This window comes from Molossus molossus, unplaced genomic scaffold, assembly GCF_014108415.1.
Source record: "Molossus molossus isolate mMolMol1 unplaced genomic scaffold, mMolMol1.p scaffold_m16_p_15, whole genome shotgun sequence".
NCBI lineage: Eukaryota > Metazoa > Chordata > Mammalia > Chiroptera > Molossidae > Molossus > Molossus molossus.
This window is the reverse complement of record NW_023425350.1, coordinates 66,682,122-66,705,370: the sequence shown is the minus strand read 5'-3', so window position 1 is coordinate 66,705,370 and position 23,249 is coordinate 66,682,122. Positions and strand designations below refer to the sequence as shown.

The following is a 23,249-nucleotide window of genomic DNA, read 5'->3' as shown; positions in this document are numbered from 1 at the left end:
CCCAATACAACTTATTTATCCAAAGCAAAATAGAACCTATCCCTCAACCCGTCAAGGGCTAAGGCTTAAGGCTCAAAGGAGACGGGGAAGCCAGTAAGGTCAGAGGAGGCCCCACTGACCTTGGCAACAGTTGGCAGCTTCCAGAAGATAACACAGCGCTGTCAAGGTAGGGAGGCCCCCAGGCCTTGAGGAGTCACAGTTCCCTTGGGTCGAACACACAGTTTTCAAGACACACACTGGACATTTTAATTACAGCTTCTCTCCAACAACATCATTTTGCAAATCCCTATTAGCCTGTGCTGAACACAGCAATTCAACTCCACGTCATGAGTCGTGTCAGTCAGAAGTAGGGGACCAGGCTGCTGGGGTTCACATCACCTCCATGTTGCTCCCAGGACCCGGGACTGTGACTATCACCTGTCACCTGCATTTCCTGGTGTGCCAACCTGAGCGGCGGCCCACTGACTTAGGCTACTCGGTCTTCCTTTTCCCCTCACTGTTGTGTAGGAGAAAGTTAATTTTGGAACACACCTGATGAATGAATGTTGAACCTGGGCAAGGACCCTGGGTCAAGGAAAAGGCCAGACTTCTCCATGCTTTAGGGCAGGAGCTGAATGTCACAATGTCTAGAGGTCACCAGGAAAAGATGGAAAGAGACCCCACGGGACAAATATCTCCAAATAAGGGACTGACCTCCCCTGATCATCTCCCTGGATGTCATGGTGACAGAAAGGGGCCGAAGAAAGATGAGGAGAAGTGCGTCTGAAGTGCCGTCCTGCCCAACGAGAGGCTGAATGGCACACCCTGGCTTCAGCGGCTCCTGACAACTCTGCCCAGCTGACCGGTCAGTCTAGTCTCCTTTGCACTTCCACACAGTTCACAAGTCCACTTTAGAAGAGGTGTCCCTTTCTTCAGGGGCCCAGGTTCCACAGAGTAGATGACAAGATCTGACAGGCGGAGGACACCTGTGCCTTTGAAGACCTGGCTCTGGGCCCGGGCCCGGGCCCCCAGTGTTGCAGCAGACTCGCCAGATTGACTCCGGGAGCAGCAACCAGGGAGAAAGTGACAACCAGAGAGGGATGCTGGGCAGGGCCCCAGGAAGGCAGCTCCAGGAGATGTGAGCACACGGGTGCAGAGGTGCAGGGCGCCCGAGGCACCGTCGGCACAAAGCACAGGCTAGCAGCACACCTTGGCTGCAGAAGTCAGACTGCACAGAAAGCTCAGGAGCACCTCCAGCCAACCAGCAAGGGAAATTCAGGCAGAACTAGGGAAGGGACACGGAGGGAACGTGATCAAAGGTGTGTCTTCAGTCGTTTGTGGACAAAAAAAGGGGTTCTATGGAAAGCAACCTTAAAGATGATCTGATTCGGAATTTCTAACTGGCAAGTCATGGTGGGTAGTCATGCCCCAGGCATATAACTTTTTTTGGTTTGTTCTGTTCCTCCTCACCCAAGGATATTTCCCCATTGATTTTTAGAGAGAGTAGAACAGGGGGTGGTAGGGGGAGAGGAGAGAGAGAAAGGGGAGGGGGAGAGAAAGAGAGAAACATCAATGTGAGAGAGACACATCAACTGGTTGCCTCCCGCACAAGCCTTGACTGGGGCCAGGGATCGAGTTTACAACCCAGGTACGTGCCCTTGACTGGGAATCGAGCCCATGACCCTTAGGTGTGTGGGCCAACGCTCTGACCACTGAGCCACACCAGCCAGTGCCATATAGCGTTTTAGTCAAAGGTTTACTTTTGCCTTAAGAAAGCAGTGTCCATTGTGTCTGTATATCTAGGTTAGCACACCTTCGAAATAAGCTGTAACCACTCTCAAGAGAGCATACAATCCTGGTAACTATCCTGTAATCCAATCCCGCCTTGCCTTTTCCCGCCTCCGTGTAATCTTCCTTCCATTCCCTCCTTAATTCAAATGGCTAAAAGAAGGTGTAAAACTATTTTTCTTGGGAGCATTTGCGATCTTGCTCCCCAGTATATGTCGTCAATTTGGCCCAAATAAATGCTTATAAAAGTTCTTAGAGTTCCAGTCAAGATGGCAGCATAACCCTGGCTGGTTTGGTTCAGCGGTTAGAGCATCAGTTTGCGGTCCAGAGAGTCGCAGGTTCGGTTCCCGCTAAAGGCATGTACCTCGGTTGCAGTTTGTCCCCAGCCCTGGTTGGTCGTGCAGGTGGCAGCCACTTGATGTGTCCCTTTCACATAGATGTTTCTCTCTCTCTCTCTCTCTCTCTCTCTCTCTCTCTCTTCCTCTATCTCCCTCCCACTCTATCTGAACAAAAAATGCAAAAATGTCCTTGGGTGAGGATAAAAATAAAAAATAAGATGGCAGCATAGGTAAATGCAGTATCGCCTCCTCCCACAACCACATAAAAATGACAACTAAACTGTAGAACAACCATCCTTCAGAACTGCCTGAATTCTAAACAGAAATCCTACAAGTAAGGATATAAAGAAGCCACACTGAGACTGGTAGGAGGGGCAGAGTTGCGGACCAGGCTGGTCCCACACCCACACGTGGCAGATAAATCGTGAGGACTACGTCGGGTGTGGCGATTCCCCTAAGGAGCAAGGGGTCCCAGTCCTACACCAGGCTCCCCAGCCCAGGGTTCCAATGCCAGGAGGAGAAGTCCCTGTACGTTCTGGCTGAGTGAGACAGAGCCTGTGGCTGAGTGGAGTCCCAGGTGTTCCTCTTAAAGGGACCGTGCATAGATTTCCAGGACTCACTAGCTCTGAGCTCCAGTACTGGGGCAGCAGGGACCTAAAGGGAAGAACTGAATGTCTGGCATCAGGGTGAGAGTTGAAGAGGCAGCTGTCTCCCAGAGAGAAGTGCTGGCTTCGCTCCTTTTCTGGACCCTCCACCACAGAGCCAGCAGGTGAGAGCCATATCTGAGTCTCCAGCAGCCTGGCTCCCCCCATTCTCCCTACCCTGGTGATTCCTGAGGCCCCACCCCACCCAACTTGGGGCCCAAGTTTCCAGTGGCTTTTCCATACCTCTCATGGTTCATGCTTCAGACTTGCAAATCTCTCACACAAGTAGTATCTAGCCTCTGCATATCCTGTACCTCTTGCTAAGTGGCCCCAGGCTCGACCCTAGCAGCAGCCAGCAGTAGTTTGCAGCTTGGCCTTTGCTGGGCACCTCTATGCCCAGCACAAGAAGCAACCATCTGCAGATAACTTTGTAGCTTTTTCCAGCAGCCCTGGGCAGGTCACAGGTGGTGGCTGACCTTGGACTGCACCTCCTGGGAGGCCCCGGAGCCAGTGCACCTGATAGACAGCTTCAGATCATGCTGGACTACAACCCAAACACCTTCACGAGTGACTCACTCAAGGGGTGGACTTGGCAGGCACCAAAGCCCCACTGAAGCAAGTCCTGCTCTGTGAGGTTGTCCCCTGCACAGCAGCTCCTCCACTGTAGTCCCAGCTGGTCCTCACGGCCAATCAGCCTTAGGAGGGGGCCAATCCCTCTCAGTGACACCCCAACAGTAGTCAAGGCTCAACTCCAACAGGAGTGGCACACTGCCCACACCAGGGGAAGGGGGCACACCTGGAGCCCCGACTCAGGTTACTGTGGAGGCTGGCCGCTGGGGCCTACAGGACACCTGATATATAGGCCACTCTGCTAAGAACTGGGAGACACAGCAGCTCTACCTAATACAATGAAACAAATACAGAGAAGCAAAAATAAGGAGACAAAGAAACAGGTCCCAAATAAAAAAATAGGAGGAATCTCCAGAAAAAGAACTAAATGAAATAGAGGCAAACAAACTAACAGATACAGAGTTCAAAACAGTGGTTTTAAGAATGCTCAAGGAACTTAGTGAGAACTTCAACAGCATAAAAAAACAGCATGGAAACCATAAAGAAGAACCTATCAGAAATAAAGAATACTCTAACTGAAATGAAGAATACACTATAGCCCTGGCTGGTTTGGCTCAGCAGTTGGAGCGTTGGCCTGCGGACCAGAGAGTCCCAGGGTTGGTTCCCGCTAGGGGCACGTACCAAAAAAAAAATAATAATAATACACTACAGGGAACCAACAGTACAGCAGATGAAGCAGCAGATCAAATCAGTGATTTGGAAAAAAGCAGAAAACACCCAATCAGAACAGCAAAAGAAAAAAGAACCCAAAAATATGAGGATACTATAAGGAGCCTCTGGGACAACGTTAAGCACACCAACAGTTGCATCATGGAGTACCAGAAAAAGAGAGAGAACAAGAAATTGAAAATCTATTTGAAAAAATAATGACAGAAAACTTCCCTAACCTGGTGAAGGAAACAGACATACAAGTCCAGAAGCACAGACAGTCCTAGATAAGATGAATTCCAGGAGGCCCACACACATTATAATTAAAATGCCAAAGGTTAAATACAAAAAGAGAACCTTAAAGCAGCAAAAGAAAAGCAGTTAGTTACCTGTAAGGGAACTCCCAAAAGACTATCAGATGATAGGTCCTGACAGGGTAGCTCAGTTGGTTAGAATGTTGTCCTGAGCCCTGGCCGTTTTGACTAGGTGGTTACAGTATTGGCCTGAGGACCGAGGGGTCTCAGTTCGATTCCCAGTCAAGGGGCATGTACCTGGATTGCAAGTTTGATCCCCAGCCCAAGTCCAGGTCGTGTGGGAGGCAACCAATCAATGTGTCTCTCTCACATTGATGCTTTTTTCTCTCTCTCTTTCTCTCTCTTTCATCCCCTCTCGTCCACTCTATCTTAAAAAAAAAAAAAAAAAAAAACAATGGAAAAATATCCTCAGGTGAGGATTAAAAAAAACACATCATCCTGATATGCCAAGGTTGTGGGTTCAATCCCTTGTCAGGGCACATACAAGAGTCAACCAATGAATGCATAAATGAATGAAACAATAGATGATGTTTCTCTCTCTAAAATCAATAGTAAAAATTAAAAAGACTCTCAGTTAATTTCTCAACAGAAACTTTGCAGACCAGAAGGGATTGGCAGGAAATACTCACTTGATCTTAGCCGAAAGGCCAAGAGGCGATGCAGGAAACATTCCAAGTGACCAAAAGCAAGGACCTAAAACCAAAATTACTCTACTCAGCAACACTGTCCTTTAGAATTGAAAGGCAGATAAAATGCCTTTCAGACAAGAAAAAGCTAAAGGAGTTTATCAACACCTACCAGTAATACAAAAAATGTTAAAGGGTCTTCTTTAAGAAGAAGAAAAATGAAGATGAAAAACATGAATAATAAAATGGCAATAAATACATGTCTATCAACAATTACTTTAAGTTCAAATGGATTAAATGCTCTAATCGAAAGACATACAGTGACTGCAAGGATAAGAAAAGGAGACCCTTACACGTGCTGTCTACAAGAGACTCACTTCAGACTGAAAGAGGCACACAGACTGAAAGTAAAGGGATGGGAAAGATAGTTCATAAAAATGGAAACAAAAAGAGGCTAGGGTAGCAATACTTATACCAGACTTTAAAACAAAGGCTATACAACAAGAGACAAAGAAGGACCCTGCACATAGGGGTACATACATTCTTTCTGATTGGTGTTTCAGGCTTCTTAGGGTATATTCCTAGAAGTGGGATCACTGGGTCAAATGGCAGTTCAATTTTTAACTTTTTGAGGTAACACCATAGTGTTTTCCACAGTGGCTGCAGCAGTCTGCATTCCCACCAGCAGTGTACTGGAGTCCCCTTTTCTCCACACCCTCGCCAGCACTTGTTTGATGATTTCTTGATGGCGGCCATTCAGACAGGTGTGAAGTGATACCTCACTATTTACAATAGCTAAGATCTGGAAACAAACCAAGTGTCTATCAGTAGATGAGTGGATAAAAAAGCTGTGGTACATGTACACAAGCCCTGGCCGGTTTGGCTCAGCGGTTAGAGCGTCCGCCTGCGGTCCAGAGAGACCCGGGTTCGGTTCCCGCTAAGGGCATGTACCTCGGTTGCAGTTTGTCCCCGGCCCTGGTTGGGTTGTGCGGGTGGCAGCCACTAGATGTGTCCCTTTCACATCAATGTTTCCCTCTCTCTCTCTTCCTCTCTCCCTCCCACTCTATCTGTACAAAAAATGGAAAAATGTCCTCGGGTGAGGATAAAAAAAATATAAATAAAAATAAAAAAAAAGAAAAAGAAAAAAAAAAGAAAAATTATTAAAAAAAAAAAAAAAAGCTGTGGTACATGTACACAGTGAAATACTATGCAACTGTAAGAAAGAATGATCTCTTATCCTTTGAGATGGCATGGAAGGACCTGGAGAGTATTATGCTGAGCAAAACAAGCCAAGCAGAGAAAGACAAGTATCACATGATCTCACTTATTTGTGGAATATAATGAACTAAACAAACTGCTGAACAAAATTAACCCAGAGACATAGACATGGGGTACAGAATGACAAGCCTCAGAGGAGGGGGGTTTGAGGGAGAAGATATAAACCACAGAACTTACATGCATGTATGCAGGACCAATGAACATAGACAACAAAGCTGGGGATGGGGTGGAGGGGAAGGGGAGGAGGGAGTCAATGGGGGAAAAATGAGAAACATCTGTAACAAAAACAAATTAATGAATAAAAAATTAAACAAACCAAAAAAGAAGGACCATGCAATTTCACTTCTGGGTATTTATCCGAAAAAACCCAAAACACTAAATCAAAAAGACATATACAGCCCTGGCTGGTTTCTCAGTGGTTAGAGCATCAGCCCGCAGACCAATGAGTCACGGGTTCGATTCCAGTCAAGGGCACGTACCTCAGTTGTGGTTTGTTCCTGGCCCTGGTGGGGCTGTGCGGGAGGCAGTCAGTTGATGTGACTCTATCACATCAATGTTTCTCTCTGCCTCTCTCCCTCCCTCCCTCTATCTAATAATAAGTAGAAAAATATCCTCGGGTGAGGAATAAAAAAAAAAAAAAAGACATATACAGCCCAGCCAGTGTGGCTCAGTGGATTGAGCGTCAATCCAAGGACTGAGAGGTCCCGGTTCAATTCCCGGTCAGGGCACATGCCCAGGTTTTGGGCTCAATCCCCAACAGGGGACATACGGTGGGTCACCAATTGATGTCTCTCTCACATCGATATTTCTGTATCTTTCTCCCTTCCTCTCTCTCTCAAAAATCATCAATGAAAACGTATTTAAGAAAAACAGACATATACATCCATATGTTCATTGCAGCTTTTACAATAGCAAGATATGGAAGCAACCTAAGTGTCCATCAGCAGATGAACAGATAAAGAAGTGGCGCATACAGACAACGGAATATGCCTCAGCCACAAAACGGAGGACATCTTGCCATCTGCACAACATGGATGGACCTAGAGGGTATTGTGCTGAGTGAAACAGACAAAGACAAATGTCAGATGATTTCACTTACACGTGGAATCTAAACAAAACAAAATAAACAAGCAGAACAAGAACAGACTCAGATACAGAGAACATTCTGATGGTTGCCAGATGGGAGGGGGGGTTGAGGGATGGGTGAAAAAGGTGAAGGGATTAATAAGTACAAATTGGTAGTTACGGAATAGTCACGAGGATGTAAAGTACAGCATAGGGAATAGAGTAATAACATTCTAATAACTATGCATGGTGTCAGATGGGCACTAGATGTATCAGGGTAATCACTTAGTAAGTTTTATAGTGGCTAATCACTGGGTTGTAGACCTGAAACTAATATAATATTATACGTCAACTGTAATTAAAAAAACAAAAAATTATTTAAAGTAAAAAAATTATCTACAGGTTCGGATGTTTTTTAGGTTGATACATTCATGTCAGGAAGAGCTAAGCCGTGGTCTGGAGAAAGGACCGTGTGCTGGCATTAATTATCAGCAAGTGCATGTCCACTGTAGCTATGGCACAGGGTAGAGTCTTCACACATAATTCTGCATGTTGTTTTTCGACATCTAAGGAAAGGCTCTGTGGTGAAGGCAGGGCAGGGGGGCTGAGACAAGGAGTGGTGTCCCCCGGGCCCTCCCTGTCCCCAGCAGAAACAGCACCCACAGCCTCCACGCAGGCTCAACAGGAACAGCTCTGGGTTCAGAACAGCAATCTAAGCACCCCAACAACTGAGGACCGGTTCCAGGAAAAAACAAAGAAGTGAGCGTGTGATCCAAGAAAATGCCCACTGAAGGTTTGGGTCTTCCCACACCAGGCGCCTGGGCGGGCAGCTCAGTGGAAGAGAAGACCACTCCGGGCTTCCCCCGGGGCTGTCACAGCTCCGAGACACAGTGGAGACCCCAAAGCTCCACAGGGAGAGCAGGCCGTTCACCCATGCATCAGAATAGCACCGGGCTCCGGGAACCCGTCTGGGAGCAAACAGGAAGTACATCGATGACTTTCAAGTGACAACAGGACATTATTTTCCTTTTGAATTTTGTATCAGACCAACCTACCTCAAAGTGCAAGTAGAAGAAAAAAAAAAAAAAAGGCATTTTCAGAGCCGCAGGTCCCAGGAGGCGTGTGGAGAATGGGCTGGATGCCAAGTGAGGGAGCGAAAATGGGAAGGGGCCCGGGCTCCCGGAGCAGCGGCTGGGAGTCAGAAGGAGTGAGGGTCCCCATGAGGAGCACAAGATGACTCAGCCGGACCCCGGACCAGAGCAGGAGAGGGGATGGCTCTAGGACAGGCGTCACCAAGGAAAAAGTCAGAGCTGATAATTCTGTCACTTGGAAAAGAAACGCCTCTCTTCCTGTAGAGTTTCGAGACTGAATGCGTGCTTGCCATCGACTCTTAGGAAATTGAACAAACTAACAAGCAAGGAAACAATATTAACTTCAGGAAAATAAATAAATAAATGTGATTACCATCAAGGACATGATTCAGCGGAAAGCAGCATTTATAGAGCCCCAATAATGCGAGCCGTGGGTACTGATTCACCACAGTGGTGAGTAACACTCTTACAGTAACACACACACCGGGACCCCCTCCCCAAGGACTGATTATCTCTGGAAAGATACTTGAAAATGGGTGACCGCAGCTCCCCATTGGCAACGAGTTGCAGGCTGGAGTGGGAGAGAGAAATTTGAAATATTCTACCACATGTATGCACTGCTTTCAAAAAGGTACAAACACCCCATGAGCTTTTGGTCAAGTACAAACGTCTGATCCAGGCAGAACCCCAGAAACCATAGAGATCGGCCACGTCCAGACAGGAATCACCTGCACAGACCACAGGGCCAGCAGGTGCAGGCCTGTCACACCAGGGCAGGGTCGCCTGGGCTGGCCCCAGGACATCCTAAAGGGACACACAGCACCTCTCTGTCCCTGGGACCTGTCCCAGCTGGGCCGGACTGCTCAGGGATGGCTCTCACACAGCAGCTAAGCTCTAGAGCCTTCTTTTTTTTCTTTAATTACATTTACTGGGGGTGGCACTGGTTAATAGGATCACATAGGTTTCAGGTGTGGATGTCTATGTTACAAGATCTGTATAGTGCACTGTGTGCCCACCACCCAAAGTAAATCATCTTCCATCACCATATATTAGGCCCCTTTCACCCCCCACCCCTGACCCCCTCTCTTCTGGCAACCAACACACTGCTGTCTGTGTCCACAACAGAGCCTTCTTAAAAGAAATACAAAAAGGAGAAATATTGTACGTTTCCACTTATAGGAGGTCTCCAGAGTAGAGAAATTCATAGAAAAATAAGACAGAATAGAGGTTACGGGGAGCTGGGGGAGAGGAACGGGGAGTCGGTGTTTCATGGGCAAGGACTTCCCGTTCAGGATAATGGAAAAGTTCTGGGGACGGTGGTAGCGATGGCTGACCAGTGTGAATGTTCTTAATGCCACTGACCTGTACACTCAAAACGGGTGAAAATGGTAAAATTTATTTATGTGCATGTTACCATGATAAGAAAACTGAAAAAATAATTTTTAAATGAAATAGGCATCCTGTGACAGATCAAATGGTGCTGGTGGCCTGCCACAGGTCACCTGCTACCCATGAGCAAAATCTCGTATAAACTGAGCTGACAGGAAGTCTTCTGGGTACGAAGCAAGGCACGGAGGAGCAGTGATCCGCTGCTAAAGATAATTTTTCCATTTGATGGTTTGACTTAAGAAATGATGTCCTAGAAAGATCTCTTATCCTTTGAGATGGCATGGAAGGACCTGGAGAGTATTATGCTAAGCAAAACAAGCCAAGCAGAGAAAGATAAATATCACATGATCTCACTTATTTGTGAAATATAATGAATTAAACAAACTGCTGAATAAAATTAACTCAGAGACATAGAGGTGGGGTACAGACTGACAAGCCTCAGAGGAGGGGGGTTTGTGGGGGAAGATAAACCACAGAACTTACATGCATGTATGCATGACCAATGAACATAGACACCAAAGCTGGGGATGGGGCGGGGGCGGGGGAAGGAGAGGAGGGAGTCAATGGCGGAAAAATGAGAAACATCTGTAATAAAAACAAATTAATACATAAAGAGTAAAAAACAAAATAAATAAAAATAAAAAATAAATACATAAAAGAAAGTTTGAACAAAAAAAAAGAAGTGATGTTCTTATTTTCTAGATGTTTTGCTGCTTTCTCATGTACGATTCAATTGGGGGGTCACCAGAAGCAGCAGGTGTCAGGCCCCTACAGGGCAGCTTTGGGCAGAAGGTTGTCAAACACCAGCTGCTCGGGGCGCAAGGAGCCCACAGAGATACAAACTGACCACTTCACGTCTTCATTAAAAAAAAAAAAAAAAATCAACTAAGCAAGCAAAGTCCTCCCAGCTTTAGTGATAGGAACCATCAAAAGTGCCCCGACCACAGAAAACAAACCACAAAAACATTCCCTTCATCACAAATCACCGATCCCTAGGTCTGCAGAGCCTCCCAGCCACAGGAGCGCCAGCTCCCGTTCTGCTGAGAGCTGCCCCCCAGTCCCTGACCCTGATGGCTGGTGGCCCTCCCTGGGATATTTTACCTGGTAGGAAGCAGCTGCAGAGCTGTCACCCCTACAGCAGACCTGAGAGCTAATTACATTCCAGTGGGGCTACAGTCAATTAACAGAGACCCACCATACAGAATGTCCAATGTTAATCTACTCTCTGAGTGGGCCTGTGGAGCTGCAGATGCAGAGAACAAAGGCTGTCTCGTGTTGAGGAGGCACTTGGTTTCGAACTGTCAGCAGCATACACTTTCCATAGAAAGAGAGGAAGAACACATACCTGAAGGATGCGATCACTGCTGTGACTTCATCATCAGGGTAAAAGTGGGTGACTGCATGATGTGCCCCAAGCAGTTCCTTCCCATCTTTCCACCAAGAAATGTGGGTGTCCTGGTACGTGTTAGGTATACTGATGGAGCAGTTAAATTTGACGTCTTTGTGTTCAGAAAGGATTATGCGGCCAACTGTGTGATTAAACGCAAGAGGTGGCAGGCGCTTGGACCTGGCCAGCGTCACGCTGGGATGGGCTGTGCTGCCCGTGCCGGGTCTTCCAGGCTGGGCTGGTGACGCTGAGGGCTGGGCCCCAAGGGGGAGCGGAGAGGAGGATGGCACGAGGTCAGCCACCGCTCCTGGGAAGGGCAGGGGAGGCGTGGTTTCTTCCGTCACCTCCGCGAGAGCTGGAAAACAGAACAATGATTTTTACCTTTGAAATTCTGGAGTTTCCCAAGTAGGTTCTCAACTTATGAGGCCATGACAAGGGAGAAGTGGGGCCCCCTCAGTGTCCTCGGGACACACGTGAGGAGTTTAATACACACGTCTCGTTCACGGACTCATTCACGTGTTCACGCAACAACTTCTAAAGAACCCTGGTCTTTAAGCCCTGGTCGGTTGGCTCAGCAGTTAGAGCATCGGCCCAAGGACAGAAGGGTCAAAGGTTTGATTCCCCGGTCAAGGGCACATACCCTGGTTGCAGTTTTGATCCCTGGCCTCGGTTGGGGTTGTGCAGGAGGCAACCGACTGACGTGTCTCTCTCACATCGATGTTTCTTTCTCTCTCTCTCTCTCTTTTTCCCTCCCTCCCTCCCTTCTACTCTCCCTAAAAAACCAATGGAAAAATATCCTCGGCTGAGAACTAACATCAACAACAAAAAACAATTGTAAGAAATATAATTCCCCGTGGGGCACAAGAAACTGTCCTCTACCCTCAAGGTTTTTCCAGCTGGTCTAATACTCAAATAGAGACAAAGACAATTAATTAAAGAAAATGTAAAAATTTAATGCATACATATGCATGGGAACCCACATACACGAGAGAGAGACCCCACATGCACGAGGTTCTGAGACAGAAAGGGACTGTGGGTGTATAGACAGCCTGAGCTAGGGACCAGGTGAGCTCCCAAGGGCCATTGCAGGACGATTAGAAAGTAGAGCATGTTTAGTAAATAGAAGTTTTCCCTGCCCTACAGACAGGTTAAAAGAGGTTATGGCTGATCTATGGGCAAGGCCCCTAAATCAAGTTCTATGTAGTTAAGGGAGGGCAGAAGTTTTCCTGAAGACTAAAGGGGACTAAAGTTGCCTTTAGCTCAAAACAATCCACATACCACAGAGCACATCTTGGGGTGACTCATTCTGAGGCACACACTTCCACTGAAAAATATGTTTTTGTGATGCATTCCAAGTCCTTCAAACTCAACTTGGCAGCATGGCAGGAAGGTGACAGCACCTGAGATCACTGACGATCTGTCCAGACACAAGACTGTGCTGCAAATGTGACCAACAGCTGGGAAAGCTGCTGCCGGTCCGAGAGGCCCATCCCTGGGACTGGGGATCGCGGGGTCAAAGTGCACTTACGTCACTTTGCTACAGAATGACTTGGCGCTTCTAGCAAAATGCTTGCCAGTTGTAATGGACCTAGAAAAGTTTCATTTCATCTGGCTCACAAGTATTTCGAAAAATATAGGCTCTCAATAGTTGTCCTTTTAGGTTTTTGTTGTGTTTTGATCCTCACCTGAGGACATTTTTCCATATTTTGTTCAGATAGAGTGGGAGGGAGAGAGAGAAAGAAACATCGACATGAAAGGGACACATCGAGTGGTTGCCACCCACATGACCCAACCAGGGCCGGGACAAACTGCCACCGAGGTACATGCCCTCAGCAGGAACCAAACCCGGGTCTCTCTGGACCGCACGCTAATGCTTTAACCGCTGAGCCAAACTGGCCAGGGCTCCTGTTAGCTTTTTAATGGCATTTGTAGAGCATACGTTCTATGCCGATTGCTACGTATTCAAACACGCTGACCACGATTCCGGTGAAACAGGCAGGCAGAAGAGACAAAGGCACTCTGTGGGCAGTGACTGGGGGTATACCGAGGGCCCCATCCCTGCATGAGGGCTGTGCCTCCTGTCACATTCGAAATGTCACACCCTCCTAGGCTCCTGAGCGTGTATGTGCAGGGTAGGGTGGTCTCTGCTTAGGGTTGTGCCAGATTCAGCGAATAAGAACGCACAACACCCACTTAAACTTGAATTTCAGACACAGCTGCACACTAATCTGGCTAATGGAGCAACAAGCAGGAGACCCGAGGGCAGGAGGGACCTGAGAATGTATCCTCAGGCCGCCTCCCTGCCAAGTCACTCAGGACTGCTCACACACCTCGACTGAGGCCACAGCCCTGGTCAGCGAGTCCTGTCCACTCCCATGGCTGCTGCATGGGGAACACCTCAGGGTGAATGCCAGCGTGGAGGAGAAGAGATTTCACTAGAAGAAACCAGGAAACACCCACTGCTGTCCTTACACTGAGGTCTCAGGGGCTCCGGGGTGCAGGGCCCTCTGCATGCTTTGGTGGAGAGCTACGTGGGTCGGCCCTGATCAGTCAGACAGATGAGTGCTGGGCGGGCAGTGTCCATTCACTCCAAGGAGAGGTCAGGTGACTTGACTCGCCAGGCAAGCCCGATGCAGTGAGGGCCTGTGCTCTCAGTGCGGGGAGGCAGAGCACAGTGCTGGGTCCCATCCAGCCCCCTTCTTTCTCTGATTTGGGGTGCTTTCTATAGCAATGAATGCTCCTGCTCTTTACCTCATGCATGCGCTTTTTCTACAGGCTCCAAAGCTCTCCCGACAACCTCTGCCTCTTCCATCAGCCAGCTCATCTCTAGTCCTTCCAACTCACTGAGCCCCGCACTGCTAGGGAGCAGGGTTTTGTCCAAATCATCATTATTTTTTTTTCTTTAAATATATGTCCCTTTACAGAGGCAAAAAAGTAGAGTGAAGAAAGCAAATCAATTTTTTTGCTTTAATTTACTTGAAAACACGTGTCATTTCTAATGATCAAGGTAACAAAGTCTGCTGTCAAGAGTGCAAATACTCGTAGAAGCATAGAAAGTGTAAAATGAAAACCTGTTTTGTGACGCCAACCCTGCAAGTTAACCTCGGATTCAGTCTGGGGTGTAACCTTTGTTTTCTGTGACCGATCGAACCAAGCAAACCGACGGCAAGGCCCCCACTCAGATGATGTCACTGAAGTCAGGCGCAGCCACCCCACCCTGCAGTCACTATGGATGATTCAAGAGATGACTGATCTCCATGATTTGAGCTTCCAGAAGTCAGAAGAATGATTTAATTGCCAATAAATATTTACACAGCACGTCCTGGGACTCAGAGTGGCTGTGACAGTCTAATGGGCCACAGAAAGGCACCTGCCAGGAGGGGAGCAGAGGGTGCCAGGGTCAAAGGGGAAACAGCATGGCTAACGGGGGGTGGGGAAGGCCTTCGCTGTTCCCTTCCCGCCCCACACTGCTCAGCCCTGCGAGGTGGCAGCTCCCGCCGCGTTACATCTGTGACCACTCACTCACCTCCTTCTCCCTGCTGCAGCCGCGGAGAGCCCGCGAGCCCTCGCACGCACACCCAGCCAGTTCAAACAGGTGCTCAAAATGGGTGCTGAAGGAGTAAGTTACGGCATGAATGAGAGTGAGGGGAGGATGCACAGGGTTTCCAGGGGCAGAGGTGCCGGGAAATGGAGAAAAAGAGGAGGTCCTGTGGTCTGCGAACACGGGCTGAGCTGGCAGGTGTTGCTAACTCCGGGCCCTGAATCAAGGCAGCGGCCGCAGGACCCCTGAGGCTTCTGCTCGGGGTGATCGGAGCTGGGCAGGACCAGGGCACCAGGGGCAGGAGGCAGGGAAATGCGGAACCCTGAGAGGAGCCTGAAGACCTAACCTCAGAGTGGCCAAAAGTGGGCAGAACGCAGGGGACAGAAGGGGGGCGGACCACATCAGCATTCTCTCCATCGCCACCAGGTCACACCAGGAAGGTCGGTCTGACCCAAATACTGAGGCAGGGTGTAATCTCAGAGCGCAGGGAACGTCTCAGGGGCGGTCACGTGGCAGTGCTATCCGCCTGAAGGATGCGGGGTGTGAGGCTGCTGCGGCCAGTCTCCTCGCGGTGACAGTGGGGGTGGAATAGCTGTGACCCCCGGTCCGCCGTTAGACATAAAAACGGTATTGCTATGTCTGGGTCGTAGTAAGCGCTTGAACAATCGTAGATATTGTTTGCACGGTTTTCTCACTTTATTATGAATAAGTAAAACCCTGCCATGGTGCAATTCCTCAGAATGGCTGATTTGCAGGACTGAGGTCCGCCGGGTTGGTGAGGTTCTCACTGGACTTTGGTGTATGTGTGTGGGGTGGGGGGTGGCACTGCCATTCACATAGCCACCTGTGGGAATCGTGCTTGAGAGCGAAAGAGTGTGGACATGTGGATCATGTCTGTAGCTTTCCTGAAGGCTGCATGTGGCATCCTCTGAACCCAGCACGGTACATGGGATGGAGCTGACTTGCAGTGACCGTCTGTGTGATAAATGGGTGAGACGGGGGCAGCGCTCTGAAGGGTGGGCAGGGAAGGAAGGTGGTCCAGGCAAGGACACTGCTGTAGCTGGGAGGGGCTGCAATGGGACTTCTCCGAAGCGGCACCAGTTCCAACAACCACACACAGCCACAGTGGGTCAGATGTGTGGGGACCTTAGTCTCAAAACTGGTCAATGCGGGGCTGTTAGTAAAGAAGCTGTTTTCTGAGTGATAAACTTTCGCATCCCAAATGCACAAAGGTCTGCTAAGTGCATGCTGAACATGTGTGGTGGTGATATTATTGTAATTAACCTAGTTATTAGTAACAGGAAAAAAGCAAAGGCATGTCCCCTGCAAAACACTGGAGAAGGGGACTGGACGAAGGAAAGACAGATGCATGCCCAGTACAGTTGGGATGACTAGGAAAGGTGTTCGTTATCCATAACACCTGGGGACAGAGATGGTTGGCCAGAAGGGGTGTAGCCACTGCAAGGGAGAGGACACTTGGAATATTTAATCCCCAGAACAAAGGAATTTGTGCTCTTGTGCTCTCTTGTGCTTTCGGGACCTGTGGGGCTCTTGTTGCTTGAGGTCCACTCGCCAGCACCCTCCAGAGTGGACCACAGCTGTGGGAACCCCACGCTCAGTGGACTAATGGACTGTCACGAGCCTGAGGTTGTACGGGACCTGGCTGCAATACTGAACGAAAATTCTGGACACTGGCTTTGCTTCTAGCTTTACTGAAACCCCAGCTACACTTCTATAACTGGAACAAAAGAAATGGGGCTTTGGAAACCCAGGGATATAATTCCACACACATAAAAATCACACCTTCTCCCATGCAAGTCCAGAAAATTCTTTTTATTGAGACATTATAAGGACTCCACCCCCAGCACCCGGGGGGGAAAGGACCCCCACTGTCTGATACCAGGGGCAGTGTTGGCTCGTGGTTGGCCGGCAGCACTGCAGTCAGACAACCCCTAGCCCCTCACCTGAGACATGTCCTCAGGGAAGAACCTGCTTGATCCCCTGCCGGATCGGCATCCCTGGGTGGATGGAGGTGGTGGGATGTACAGGTCCCCCAGTCCCTGTGCAGTCCTGGCCCACGCGGGAGCAAGTGCTGGGATCCCCAGGGAGGCATGTTTTGGACAAGACGCAGGGATGGTGACATTGGAGCAGGGTTAAGTGCTGGCCACAAACAAGAGGAGAAAATATCCTTCCAGCCTGTGGCCAACGGATCTGGGCTCTGGGGAACCTGTCTGGGGCTGGCCTCCACACCCTCTCCTCGCATGAGGTCCCGTACGTTCTCCCGAAGACTCGGATCTCAGCCCCGGGAGGATACGGGAAGCGGCAGCTGCTGAAGCCGTGGGGCCCAGAGCAGCTGGGGCAGGGGCTGCGCTGAGCGGCTTCCTGGCCCCGGAGGGCTGGGCGATGGACAGTGCAGGCTGGCAGCCCACAGGTGGCAGGTGCCCTCAGCCCGCTGTCCAGTCCCGACCCGGGCGTGGGATCAGGGCAGGGCTGAAGCACCCGCCTTTGGGACCTCTGCCCGCTCTTTCTACTCTTTCTCACACAGCACGATGGGCAGAGGCAGGAGCCCAAGTCTCTGAAGTTCAACTCCAACATCACTTAGGGGGTGTTGGGGGGCACTGCAGGAGTGAGGAATGTCTTTGAACTCCCAGGGTTCTCTGCTTCCACCCCTGGTGCGCATGTGGGCAGGCTCTGCCGGGTGCCCCCAGCCTGCTGCCTGCCCAGCAGCCCCCGCAGTGAGCAGAGAGGCCCCCTCTGGGGTGGACTTGTGCTTTACAGAGAGCCCCGTGGCCTCTGGAACCCCCTTTGTGTCCAAGTCCTGCCCACCCGGAGAGGGGCCAAGCCTGGACCGTTGCCTCCCATGCTGGCAGATATTTGCTATTTGCATCGTGTCCCTAGGCCACTTCCCGGTCACAGTTTAAGGACTCCTCCCTGACCCCCGCTGGCTGAAGCCAGACCCAGAACAAACAGAAACTTTCTACTTAGTGTTGTCCACTTTATGCAAAAGCCAAGAATTCTCCACTGATGAAGAACAGCAACAGTAATGAATGAGAGAAAACTTTTAAAACACCTTTAACCTGAGATCACATGAGCTGATGATTCCCAAGTGGTAAACGGTAAACATTAACTTCTGGAGTGACCGCTCTAAGTCACCTGGAGTCCGCCGGCCTGGCTGGTGCCCCGGGACAGGAGTTGTGGGCTGCGTGCGCCTGAGGCGGGCACAGCTGCCCTGTGGTGGGGGGGCTGCCAGTGACAGCCCACTGAGAAGTCCGCCCAGTGAAGGCAGTGAGGTTGGGGATCAAACACAGTCCTGGCGTCCACTTTTCCAAAGAGCCCCAGCAGATGCGGGGCTGCCAGATTTTAAAAAACATGATGCCCCAGTTACACTTGCATTTCAGATACATTATGACTGTGTGGGATGATACACTTACTTAGTCAAATAAACCTAACTTAGTATCACTTTGCAGAAATAGCCCGAGGGAGCTCACTGTCGGGGCTCACTGTCGGAGCTCACTATCGGAGCTCACTGTCGGGGCTCACTGTCAGGGCTCACTGTCGGGGCTCACTGTCGGGGCTCACTGTCAGCCCTCACAGGCCAGGGGAAGGGTGGTCTGGGGGCACACGGGGACCATGGCATGCCCATCAAGCCATCCCACCTCTTTGGGCCGCACCTGGAGGGATGAAGTGCTCGAACTTCTGAGCAGAACCGATAATGATAAAGTGCTCGCTCTCCCACTTTGGGGGTGACCATACATTGGCTCAAAACCAATAATAATAATAATAACAATAATTATACTAAGGGCAGGGTCCCATCTGGTCTTCTCTCTCACTTGGCCTCTCCCCGAGCCTCGTGCACACACTTCAGCAGTGGGAGCCCCAAGGGCCTCCAGGGCTTTAGGCAGCTCCTCCTCATCCCCTTCAGCCTGAACCTCACTTTTTGGTTTGGGCATCTGACATTTTCTTAGTAGAAGTGCTTTGCAGAAAAAGCTCCCCAAGCAGGCTGCAGCCCCCAGTTCTTTCTTGGAGGGCCCCAAAGCAACCAGAAAAGAGAGTTCCAGAACCTGAGGCTCCACCAAACTCTCATCAAGCAGAACAACTGCAGGGAAGGTTTTACAGCTCTGAGCCTGGGCCTCCCCGACAGCTGGGGTCCATTAGCCAGGGCTGCCGCTGGGCATCAGGCTTTTAGGAAATCTCTTCTGGTGACTCTAACGTGCCAGCAGCCCAGATCCCTGCTCTAGGGGGGGAATGAATCGAATCCCCTTGGCTGGGGTGCTCCTGAGGGTCCGGCCCGAGGATCCCCATGCAGAACCCAGGTTTGAATGCACGCAGCTTGGGAGTGTGTTGAGTCCAAGAACTCAGGGTCAGAGGGGCAAGATGTAGCTCCAGATCTGCCCCACTGAAGCCAGAGGACTTTGTGCAAGTCACCTGTCCATCTGAGATTCAGTCTCCTCATTACAAAGTCAGACAGGCGCCACTTACTGTCTCAGAGGTGAGGGAAGACTGCCCACAGAACACTGCGCAGGGCTCATGCTGCAGACACGCAGCGACTGGCAGTTACGAGTTCACAGCACGAAACACCTGATCGGTCTGATTTCAGAGGGGCCACCAGTCAAGCGTGGACTAGCAATGCTGAACATATGGAACCAATTATGCGTTAGACTATTCAGCCTCTTGCAGTGAAACAGGAATATGTGTTTACTTAACCACAGGTTCTCCCTCTCTTTCCCCTTGGCAGCACACCAAGTGTCGAAGAGAGGCACCGAAGGAGCAGTTTCTGGCCAGGATCGGCAGCGGCTTCCCCACCGGGAGTCTGAGGCTGGTCCTCCCGGAGGGCGGGCATGGCTTTCCCAAGACCCGGCAGCGACCCTCCGACTCCGCATTAATCTCCACAAACCCAACCCAACACGTATCCCTCGGCTCACCAATACCTACATTCCTATTAATAAAAAGTCATTCTTTTAAGGAAAAAATCATCTCCTTTTAAAATGTGACTATCTCTGGAAGCCCAAACACCTTAGCAAGAATAGTTTGTCTTTCCTAAGTGACAGAGGGCACAGAATGACCTCCCAAAACGGGTACTTTTTCCTATTCCTCCCACGAAAACATCAAACATCATATATAATACAAACTTTTCTTTTTAAACCCGAACAATGGAGAGAAGGCAGACTGACTAGGGACCTCAGAATCCCAAAACGCCACAAAGATAAACTCCCTGGGTTTTCCTGGTGCTCCTTTGTCCCGATGTGGAAATGCCATCAGGCAGAGACCAAAAAACAAACAAACAAACAGAAGACCCAAATAAGCCTGTCCCCTCCAGTCAAAGGACCAGGAGAGGGGCAGCTCAACAAGACTTCCAGACGATAACGGCCCTCCGGCAGGCACACAATCCATGGCGCCATCCCCAGGAGGCCAGCAAAGCTCAAGCGCGGACCTGGGGCTCACTCTCACCGCTGTGAAGAGGCGACGACAGTCCCACCGGGTGGTGTCAGAGAGGGCCAGTGACAGCTGGGACTTCCACCTCCACTGGCCGCTGTTGGTAAAGACCAAGTGGGGAGCTGAAACTTCCACCCCGGCCTGGCATTAAGGAGGTGTCCCTTGTCCCCACTGGGGTGGGCGAGGTCTCCACCAGGCTTCGTAGAGTCAGGCTTCCCCCACCGCCCAGCAAGGGCGTTCCCTCCCCGCCTCTGGGGTCAGTGGAGGTCAGGTGGGAAGAGTCGGAACACAAGGCTCTCCCACATCTCCCAGCCAGGGCGGTATCAGTGGAGGCCTGGCAGACAGAACTCCCACGCCGCGGGGACCAGCAATGACGAGGACACGCCCACCCTCAGAGTCCGCGGCGGCTGAGTGGGAACCCCTACTTCTACCCCCACAGGCAGGAAGAGGCAGCTTAGCCTCCTTCCCTGCTGGAGCAGTTCAGAGGAAACCAGGTAAAACACAAGACTTAAGTAAAAGCCAAAGTCTTAAATATCATTCCCAAAATATCCAGGTTTCAATAAAATATTTCATCTCGAACAATGAAATATCAACCCCAAGGCAACAGAGAAGTATCTCAAAAAGCTTTAAAAAGAATCAAAAATACTCCAGTGAGCAATTATGAACATGAGAGGGAAAAAATAAGTCTCAGCAAAGAAATAGAAGGCATGAAAAAGAACCAAATGGAAAAATACAATAGTAAAATGAAAAAACTTGCCCTGGCTAGTGTGGCTCAGCTGGGTGCGCGTCCTCTGCGCGCCGCCAGATGCCAGTGTGATGCCCGGACAGGGCACGTGCCGGGTGGTGGGTTCGTCCCGAGTCAGGGTGTGTGGGAGGCAGCTGATCGATGTTTCTCTCTCTCTCTCCCTATCCCTTCCTCTCTCTAAAATCAATTTTAAAACACACAAAACATTAAAATAAATAAACAAATTCAATGGGTGGGCGCAGCAGAATGGAGGGGTGGAGGAAAAAGATCAGTGAACTGAAAGAACAGAAAATTATCCAATCTGAACAACAGAAAGAAAAGAGAGTGAAGAACAGTGAGCAGTCTCTGGGACTGTTACTAAAGATCGTGAAGGAGAAGAGAAAGAGAGCAAGGCTGAAAAAGTACTTGAAGAAATAAATGCTGGCTGGAAACTCCCCAAATCCGCCAAAAGATATAAATCTACAGAGTCACACATATGAGTGAACCCAAAGTAAGATAAACCCAAAAATATCCATGCCAAGATACATCAGAGTCAAACTTTTAACTACTAAAGACAAAGAAAACATTTGGAAAGTTCACAGAGGGAAGGAAAACTATGAGAATTTGTAATCAGAAGACTTACCCTAAGAGAATAGCTAAAGAAAGTTCTCTAAAAAGAAAGGAAACAAAAGAAAGAAACTTGAATCATCAAGAAAAAGGAAAAAATGAAAAGCAAAAATATTGGACAAGGCCTGGCTGGTTTGGCTCAGTGGTTAGAGCGTTGGCCCGCGGACCAGAGAGTCCCAGGTTTGTTTCCCGCTAAGGGCATGTACCTCGGTTGCAGTTTGTCCCCAGCTCTGGCTGGGGTCGTGTGGGTGGCAACCACTTGATTCGTCTCTCTCACATTGATGTTCCTCTCTCTCTCTCTCCCTCTCCCCCTCCCACTCTATCTATAAATGCAAAAATGTCCTCAGGTGAGTATAAATATATATACACATACATATGTATATGTGTATGTGTGTGTATATATATATCTATGTGTGTGTGTGTGTGTGTGTGCATGTATATATATATATATATATATATATATATATATATATATATTCACACATGACAAGCCCTGGCAGGTGTGGCTCAGTTGGTTGGGTGTCATCCCATGCACCAAAAGGTTGCCTGTTTGATTCCTAGTCAGGGCACATAACTGGGCTCTATCCCTGGTGGAGGGCTTGCAGGAGGCACTTGGTTGATGTTCCGCTTTCCCATCAATGTTTCTCTCCCCAACCCCCTCCTCTCTAGAATCAATGAACAGCATATCTTGGGGTGAGGATTAAATAACAATAATAATAAGAAGAAAATAAAAGGAGGTAGCCCTGGCCGGTTTGGCTCAGCGGTTAGAGCGTCGGCCTGCGGTCCTGAGAGACCCGGGTTCGGTTCCCGCTAAGGGCGTGTACCTCGGTTGCAGTTGGTCCCTGGCCCTGGTCGGTCGTGCGGGTGGCAGTCACTCGATGTATTCCTTTCACATCGATGTTTCTCTCTCTCTCCCTCCCACTCTACCTGAACAAAAAAATGGGAAAATGTCCTCGGGTGAGGATAAGAAAATAAAATAAAATAAAAATAAAAATAAAAGGAGGTAGGGATTCTATACTTCGTTTGAACTGCTAAACCATCAATACCTAATATATCAATAATTACATTAAATGTAAATGATCTAAATATATTTATTAAAAGACAGATTGGCAGACTAGCATTAAAAAACATGACCCAATTATCTGCTGTTTATAAGCAATTCATTCCAAATATAATTATATAGGAAAGTTGAACACAAAAGCTTAGAAAAAGATATATCATGTAACCATTAATAAAAAAAATAAAAAAAAGTAGAATGGCTACATTAATATCAGATACAGTGGATTTCAAAGTAAAGAAAAATACCAGAGACAGAAAGAAACAACACATAATGATAAATCAGTCAATCTACCAATCACACTCCCTGACTTCAAATTATACTACAAAGCAATGATAATCAAACAACACTGACTTGGCAGAAAAACGCACACACAAACCAATGGTACAGAACTGAGAGCATAGATATAAACCCACATGTACATGGGCAAATAATTTTTTGACAAAGGAGCCAAAACATACAATGGAGAAAAGAAAGCCTCTCTAATAAATGGTACTGGAAAAATTGAAAAGTTACATGCAAAAAAATAAAATAAAATGAAATTAGACTACAGTTTGTCCCCATATACAAAAATTGACTCAAAATGGATCAAAGACCTAAATATAAGATCTGAAACAATAAATAACATAGAAAAAAATAGGAACTAAACTTATAGACCTTGGTCTTAGAAAATATTTTATGAATTTGACC

At 48.8% G+C, this 23,249-nt stretch overlaps 1 protein-coding gene across 1 annotated transcript in view; it reads right to left on the bottom strand.

The window, feature by feature from the left end:
* The window catches only part of MERTK (MER proto-oncogene, tyrosine kinase), a 111,680-nt gene that overhangs the window by 74,182 nt on the left and 14,249 nt on the right, over positions 1 to 23,249 (bottom strand). Inside the window, exon 2 of the mRNA XM_036262436.1 lies at positions 11,136 to 11,532. Within this exon, the coding sequence (XP_036118329.1) occupies positions 11,136 to 11,532 (397 nt within the window). The remainder of the gene's footprint in view (positions 1 to 11,135; positions 11,533 to 23,249) is intronic.